This window comes from Lynx canadensis, chromosome B1 (genome assembly GCF_007474595.2).
Source record: "Lynx canadensis isolate LIC74 chromosome B1, mLynCan4.pri.v2, whole genome shotgun sequence".
Classification (NCBI taxonomy): domain Eukaryota; kingdom Metazoa; phylum Chordata; class Mammalia; order Carnivora; family Felidae; genus Lynx; species Lynx canadensis.
The window spans coordinates 54,994,008-55,002,084 of NC_044306.2; the positions used below are offsets into that span (position 1 = coordinate 54,994,008).

Sequence of the window (8,077 nt, forward strand, 5' to 3'; positions counted from 1 at the left end):
GGACTCGCCCTGGGATTCCGAGTTAGCTTCGGTGCCGGGATCGCGGCCGCGGTGGAGGCCGGCGACTCCGCGAAGCAGCCTCGCGGGAGCCCGGGCACCTTTGCATGAGCACGAGAGGATTCTGCCTCCCCGCAGCTGCCCGGGAAGCAGGAGCCGGCGCGCGGGCCGGGGAGCCAGGCGGGAGCCGGCGGCGGCCGCGGCCAGGGGCGCACGGTGCCGGGACCAGCTCGCCGCGCCCTATGGGGAGCCGGCAGCCGCAGTGCTGCTGAGGCAGGCCCGGCGGGCCAGGCGGGGGATCGGGGCCCGGGCTGCAGCAGCCCCCTCTGCGGCTGCCGGGCCGGCCCGGGCGCCCGAGGGCTGGGGGGCGGGGGGTGGGGGAGGCCGCCCAGCGCCGAAGCGGGGGCCCCGGCCGAGGGCGCGGCGGGGCTGCGCGCACGCTGGGGCGCGTGGAGGGGCGCGGAGGGCGATATGAGTCTGGTGGGGGGCTTCCCCCACCACCCGGTGGTGCACCATGAGGGCTATCCGTTCGCCGCCGCCGCCGCCGCCGCCGCTGCCGCCGCCGCCAGCCGCTGCAGCCACGAGGAGAACCCCTACTTCCATGGCTGGCTCATCGGCCACCCCGAGATGTCGCCCCCCGACTATAGCATGGCCCTGTCCTACAGCCCCGAGTACGCCAGCGGCGCCGCCGGCCTGGACCACTCCCATTACGGGGGGGTGCCGCCGGGCGCCGGGCCCCCGGGCCTAGGGGGGCCGCGCCCGGTGAAGCGCCGGGGCACTGCTAACCGCAAGGAGCGGCGCAGGACTCAGAGCATCAACAGCGCCTTCGCCGAACTGCGCGAGTGTATCCCCAACGTTCCCGCCGACACCAAACTCTCCAAGATCAAGACGCTGCGCCTGGCCACCAGCTACATCGCCTACCTCATGGACCTGCTGGCCAAGGACGACCAGAATGGCGAGGCGGAGGCCTTCAAGGCGGAGATCAAGAAGACAGATGTGAAAGAAGAGAAGAGGAAGAAGGAGCTGGTCAGTACCAGGGGGCAGAGGGGGTGCGGGGCTCGGGGGAGCGGTACCACCGGCCTCCTTCCAGTTGGGCTGAGCAATGACATCCCCCCTCCTTTGCCAGCATCCTAAGCCAAAGTTGTTAAAACCAGGTTATGGAAAGAAGCTGAGGAGATGGGGGAGGACGGCAGCAGGAGGAGGAGGTTAAGAGGGATGCTCCGCGCTGGTGATCTTCCCTCCGGGTTACCGCTGTTCCCACAGGCACTTCGGGCATGCCTTTCGGACTCAGGGTCCCCCCTGATCTTTCGATTGCACTGGCCCAGTCATTCCGTGTCTTCTAGAGCCTTCATTTGGCCTCCAATCCGATCTTGCTTTCAGGTATTTCTAAAATAAGTCGCCTGCAAGCGCTAGGTTCCAATTATTCCACTATCGGCCCCTTATCCCTCCCTGGAGAACTAGGCCACCGCTGATGGTAAGAGAGTTTTAAGGCTGTTCTCATCGCAGTGCTCAGAAGACATAGAGGTAAACGTAAATAATAAGTACTCTTAACTTCAAAATGCAGCTCCGGTTTCTCTTTGGCGATGAGGTTGTACTGAAACTTCCCAGATGAGTGTACTTCGTGGGTCTTTCTTGTTTTATTCCCCTGAGCATTTTAAGACAAACAGTAAATACTAATATGGTCGCTGTCATTGTTGTTATCAGGAACACAGAACTATAACTGAAAAGCAGTTTTCTCCAGTTCCGACCAAGTGCCCACAGGTTGGTGGTGTTCAGAGCAGGGCTAGTGCCATGCAGGACCTGGGAAATAATCCCATTTGTCTAGTTTTTCTTCTTTGGGGCCTGTGGCGCTTTAGTCTGTGCATAATCGAGTGACCTCTGGAATAACTGGGGATTTCAGAGGCCTTGGAGGAGAGGCACTGCCGAGTTGGTGGCCCAGAGCCCCTTGCCGGCCAGCCCAGGCCAGGGCAGAAGAAAGTCTCCCCCATCTACCCTAGAGCTCGAATCTGGGATTGCGATTGAAAACAGGGAAACCAGATTTAGCGCCGACCCCCGCTCGCGCCCCTACATCTGGAGTCAGAGAAAAGGCCCCCAGCCCCTCCATAAACGACTTGGAAACGGCTGGTTGTTTATAAGCTTGCCTATCCGGTAGTTGAGCGTTGCAGGCGCGTGGAAGGCCTGGGCGGTAGCTAGGGCTGCGCAAACCTTCGTCGTTTTCCTGCCGGGGCTGACTTGAAACCATCCCCTTCTCATCCCTTACTCGTTCTTTCATTCTCTCCTTTTCTCCCCGGAAAGTGCGGGGGGTGGCGTGGAACCAGGTCTCCTTTCTGAATTTCTCTTTCCACTTTTCTCTCCTTCGCCTCTCCTCTGCCCAGAATGAAATCTTGAAAAGCACAGTGAGCAGCAACGACAAGAAAACCAAAGGCCGGACGGGCTGGCCGCAGCACGTCTGGGCCCTGGAGCTCAAGCAGTGAGGAGGAGGAGGAGGAGGAGAGCGCGAGTGAGCCGGGGCCCAGGAGCCGGAAGCAGACCCAGGACTCCGGGCAAGCTCTCCACGCTCCGCTCTGAGGACTTCTTGCATTTGGAATCATCCGGTTTATTTATGTGCAATTTGCCTCCCCTCTCTTTGCCCCCCTTTGAGGCATCCGCTCCCCACCTCCCCCTCCAAAAAAAAAAAAAAAGTGGATATTTGAAGAAAAGCATTCCATATTTTAATATGAAGAGGACACTCCCGCGTGGTAAGGGATCCCGTCGTCTCGTAGATTTTCTGTGTGTGAATGTTCCCTCAAGGCTGTGTAGACACCAGCGTTGCTCCCACCCCACTTACCCAACCCCTTCCAGATAAAGACAGCAGACAATAGTGTGTATGTAAAGTGTATCTTTAATACTTGGCCTTTGGATATAAATATTCCTGGGGATTATAAAGTTTTATTTCAAAGCAGAAAACGGGGCCGCTAACATTTCAGTTGGGGTCGGTATCTAGTGCTGTCTTTTCATCTGTGGTCGTTCCCTATTCGAAGATGTTTCCAACAGCTACTTGTTTTGTGCACTTCCGTCCTCTAAAACTAAGTGGAATTTAATTAATATTGAAGGTGTAAACGTTGTAAGTATTCAATAAACCACTGTGTGTTTTTTTACAAAAACCCCAATCTTTTAATGGTTGATACCTCAGAAGAGTTTTGAAAACAAAACTGTTATACTTGTTTTCATAATATTTAAAATATTCAGAAGTAAACTAAATTATCATGATTGCCTCTAACTTTATTTGAAAGAGTCGGTAGTTCCGATCAGTCATCAACGTGAGCTCCCGCCCTCCCAGGGAAGTGGCCTTGGTGAAAATCCTACTAAAGGACCTGGGCTCCTTGCAAGTCCTGTCTCCTTCCCCCCACCCCCCAGCCCCCAGCCGCCTGGAGAAGGTTGAGTGCTCTGTAGTAGGAGGATCTGGGGCCGAGGGACCTTGGCAGTTCGCTGGAAAGGTAGAAAGTTGTCCTTGTTTTCCTGAAATCAACCAGATGCCATTCTGTGGGGACTTTGGTTTTTCTTTGGGGAGCACCTTTTAGGTGGAGGAGGTTTGAGGAAGATCCCAGGCGCTATTGCAGCCACAGGAAATAGTCTTAGAGTCTTTAATTCAAAATATAAGGTTTTCATCTAGGAAAAGAAAAAAGAGGAAAAGAGGAGGTTTTTGCTTGTAGTCTTCATCAGGGGGATTCTCTGAGCCGGCCAGGGGAGGAGAAGAGCTTTGGGGGGGGGGGGAAGGTGCATGATTAGGTAACAAGGAATTTTACGTCAAGTAAGAAATCGCTAACACAACCAAGGATTTAAAGGGGGGTGAAGGGGGGGGTCTGGATTTACAAGGAGCTACAAGGAACTCAATATTAACTGTGCGGTGACTGAAGTCTTCCCGGCCCCAGGCCAGCCGAGCAAGAGGCTCCCTCCCTCGGCTACCAGCCTCGGGGGACTTTACCCGTCTGAGGATTGGTCTCCAGGAGTCCCAGCACATCCCGAAAGGAAGTCCCTGAGGCCTCCTTTGCCCGTAGTCTCGGCTAGAGCCGGAATCTGCTCTAGGAACCAGAGAAACTGAAGTGCCATAAAGGACTCCGCAGGCCAGGGAGGGGAGGGAGGAGGGGAGAGATGAAGTTGGGGGGGGGGCCGAGTGGAGAAAGGTGAAACGTATTAAAAAGCGGTTTGTTTCATGAAACGCCACGTATATAAATCTGGTGTTAGGGAGGTTTGCCAGAGGGTTTCCATCTTGGAACCCATCCTCCGGGTGATGTTCGCACCTCGGCTCCAGGCACAGACCCTCCCCCCGATACCCCAGAGGTTCCCACGGCTCGCGGGCGCCCACTTTGAGCCGGCCGCCTGCAGCGGGCAAATTCGCAAGTGCTGGGAGAGAGACGAGCAAGTGGCTCTGTGGGTTCCTTCTGCGGGCAGCTGACAACGCGAGGGCGAGGGGTTAGAACAACTCGGCCAAAGCGATCTGAACTTTCTCCCCTCGGGTCAGGCGGCGCTGGGCCGACGTGGTGGGCGCGGGATGTGTTTACAGACACTTGCCTTTGTTTATAGCACGGGGTGGGGGGGCGTAGGGAGGCGCGCCCTGATTTTCTATTACTCTCGGGATTCCTGATGGTTTGACTGAGTGGCTCTCTCCCTTCCCTGTCTCCAGCGGCCTTTTGCATCTTTCCTATAATCCGTTCGAGAGAAAGAGAGAGAGAGAGAGAGAGAGAGAGAGAGAGAGAGAGAGAGACTTCAACATCCTAGGGGTGGAAGAAAAGAGATTACCAAAACAGTGGAGTGAGTGGTGGCGGAGGTGGTGAGGTTTTTAAAACAGGAACTGGAGAGAAGTTATCTTCAACACGCAAGTGTGCCTGCGCTTGCCTTTACCATCTGGGCCTTAATGCACTTTTGCAGGTCTAACACTTTTTCTGGTTTATTAAACACCAGCAGAGGAGATCCAGAAGACCCTGGCAGCGGCATCGCTATGGGGCAGCTTGCTGCTACGCATGCTTTAAAACCCGCGCTGCAGAAATCCGTCCTCTTTGTCTGGCCCGGGCCAGGCGCTGCCCGCCTCCTCTCCTGCCTGCCGGCGCAGTTCCTCTGGCCCAGCAGCACCCGGCCGCGACACCTCAACCATCTCGACATTGCAACCTGTGGGAAATCCCAACCGGCCAGACGACCAGCAGACCCAACGCCTCCAGGGGCCGAACCACTGACCGGATGCACACCCTAAGTGTCAAGACACCCCAGATTTTCCATCTCCACGGTCGCCCAGGACATCCCAACCTTTCCAACGCTCCCCGCCACCCAACATCCCTACCCCACGTTGTCAAGTACCGGGAAGTGAGTGCTGTGCTGGGCAGGAGTGTCTTCCGAGTTTCCATGTTTTTCTCTTCTACGCATTCATTTCTCTTTTAACTCCCTTTCTTCTTTGCTTAAAGAAAAAAAAAAAAGTTTCCAACCTCTTGCCTTGCAGAATCGGCTAAAAGGCCTCTGTTTTAATTGCTCGGATAATGTGGTTGCTGCCATTTTGTTAAAAGCAATCACTCCTGCAGCGAAATCACAAGCTCTCTAGACAGGCCGGAGCCGACAAAAATGCAGGATTTGACGTTAAAAGCTAAATGGGAAGCTGGGGCGGCGGAAGGTAAATTGATGGTAGATCTGGCTGTCAGGGGCCGGCCCCAGACCGCCTCGCAGGCCGAACGCCTGATAACCCTTGAGCCCTGGCGGGGAGAGGGCTCGCCCGCTGTGTGTGTGTGTGTGTGTGTGTGTGTGTGTGTGTGTGTGCGCGCGCGCGCACGGGGGGGGGCGTGCACGCGCGTGTTCCTACAGACCCATTCTCAACTTCTTGGGAAGTAACCTGGAAAACTCAACAGAGTGGGACCTGAGCACACTCCTTGCTCCCAGTCCCAATTTTCCAGGACTTTCACCGCCCCCTCCCCCAGCTGGGACACCAACGGCAGCTTTAAGAGCTTTTTTTCAGGTCGAAATTATGAAAATAAGACAGCAACGTCACTAGTGGTTCTTCCTGCCTTCTAAATCCCCGCCCGACCCTCTGGGGGCTCGGTGGGAAGCTCTAGAATCGGAGTGGGTTAGCCCTTAGGTCTGGGCACCTAGGGAGGGTGGGCCTCCTGGCCTAGGCCACCCATCTCAAGACCAGGTGGTCTGGCCGTCCCCGCGACGAGGTGGGTGCAGCCCTGTCGCCAGAGAGGGTAGCAAGTGGGCGAGCGTCTGGGTGGAGGGTGGCTCGATCCCTTCCTCCTCATCTATGCCACTACTGGCTGCTGCCTGCTGCTGGCGAGGATCACAGAGCTGGTATCCCACCGGTTGATAAGGAAGCTGGAGGGGGAGCTGTGTGCCGATTTCGCAGGAAGGGGTGCCTAGGGTGAGAGTGAGCCCAAAATCAAAGCCACCGGGAGCGGAAGGAGGCCTGTAAGCTACTTCCGAGACTTCAGTTTTGCAGAGAGAACCCCAGCCGGTTGCAAGGGCTTGAGGTGTGCGCGCAGACGACGATGCACTGGCCAAAGGATGCCACAATGGCCAGAACTGCATTTGCGCTACGGGTCTACAAAGCGCGGGAAACCTCGCAACTATTCCTGTAGCTTTAAAGAAATGCTGTGTCTAACACTGCGCGTGCGGATCGCAATTTTCTCTTCCACAGCCGCCTTTCGTTCTCTCTGCGCGCGAGTCCCACCCACGCGCCTGGATTTGGAAAAAGAACTGGTGGTAGGTGCCAAGCGGAGATGATCTGCAAAGGAGGCTTACGGCTTAGGCCTCGTGGAGGGCCGAATCTGGACCCGTGGCCTTGCTGGTCTTCTCTGGATCTGTTGACCTGAGGAAACCCATTCCTTCCACGCAGCCCAACACCTACGGTCCATCCCCTTGCGCGAGGAATAGGCACTGACGAGTCTCAGCGACGCACTGGATTCCTGGCCTGTAGCAGCCCGTGGATCCCTCGGAGAGAAAGACCTTAGAGCCGCCCTCAGACCTCGGCTCGAAACTCCAGTATCCCCCTTCCTGAGCAAGCTCAACCTTGGTGTAGGGTTTATGTCTACAGGGTAGCGGGGAGGGGGGTGGGGAGGTGGGAAAAAGAAGCATTTTTTTTTTAACTGTTTAGAAAGGGGAGGAGGGGAGAGGGGGTAACTCCAGGAGAGGAAACGAATCGCACATTTCCGGGGGCTGGACAGCTCGGAGCGCGCAGCTCTACCCTCCAGCTTCTGCCCCACGCGTACTTTCCGCACAGCTACTGTCTGCCGGCTTCTAATTGGCCTCTAACAGCTCCGCGGCTTCGGCCAGTCAGGCTCGTGGAAGTTAAAGTGCACTGTATCTGACTTACACGCGCACAGAAGTTCGACTTCTCTCCCTGTTCTCGCTCCACCCTGCCCAAGTCAGTTTCCTTCGAGGATCCCGTCCCCCGCCTCTCCCCTAAACATGACCCCCCTACGCACACATTCCCTTCAAATTCTCCCGGCATTTGGGCCGCTTTGATGATCAGATGGTAGAGCCCTGATTACAAATTTATTCCCGGCCGCTCCGTCCGTCTTTATCTCCGCTATTAGGGACATCTGGGAGTGATTAGCGCCGCGCCCGCGCCCGGCCGCGCTGCCTATCTCGCCGCGGCGGGGCCCGGAGCCTCGCTGACGTCAGGGCAGACGGCTCGGAGCCATCCCAGCCGAGCTGGGTGTAATCGGCGGCCGCGCGGCCAAGTCCTCCCTGGGCCAGGCCGGCAGCTGGAACGCGCCGCCTGCTTGCGCACAGGGACTTTCTAAATATGTATTTTTAGCCCAGAAGACGTTTTTGTTTTTCTTGTTGGAGGTAAGGAGGGGCCAGTTACAGTTTCTACTGGCCCCTTCCTCACTTTAAATTTTCCAACTCGCTGCGTCTGGTGCTTTCAGCCTGGAAAAGCCTCCCACAGCGGGCCCTGACCTGCGGGCGCTCCTCTCTCCCTGCCCCAGGGTGCCGCTCTCCTACACCAACAGCTGCGGCCAGGGCCGCGGTGCCCGTGCCGGCAAGAGGCAAGAGAGGCGGCTCTTGGGGCTGCCCTTTCCGCACCGGTACCCGCTTGGGCCCCACAGGCCTCAGGCCA

The 8,077-nt window shown here is 56.9% G+C and overlaps 1 protein-coding gene across 1 annotated transcript; it reads left to right on the top strand.

Annotated features, from left to right (window-relative positions):
* Positions 1 to 455: 455 nt before the first annotated feature.
* HAND2 (heart and neural crest derivatives expressed 2) lies at positions 456 to 3,246 on the top strand. Its single transcript, XM_030311885.1, has 2 exons — positions 456 to 1,023; positions 2,373 to 3,246. Exons 1-2 carry the CDS (start codon positions 469 to 471, stop codon positions 2,469 to 2,471), a joined length of 654 nt encoding a protein of 217 aa, XP_030167745.1. The 5' UTR covers positions 456 to 468; the 3' UTR covers positions 2,472 to 3,246.
* The last annotated feature ends 4,831 nt before the right edge of the window (positions 3,247 to 8,077 follow it).

What these genes read in the sequence shown, in the direction of transcription:
- HAND2 (XM_030311885.1), top strand. Translation starts at nt 469, where the DNA reads ATGAGTCTGGTGGGGGGCTTCCCCCACCACCCGGTGGTGCACCATGAG. An exon ending in AGAAGAGGAAGAAGGAGCTG is followed by an intron (nt 1,024 to 2,372) that starts GTCAGTACCAGG and finishes TCCTCTGCCCAG; the next exon opens with AATGAAATCTTGAAAAGCAC.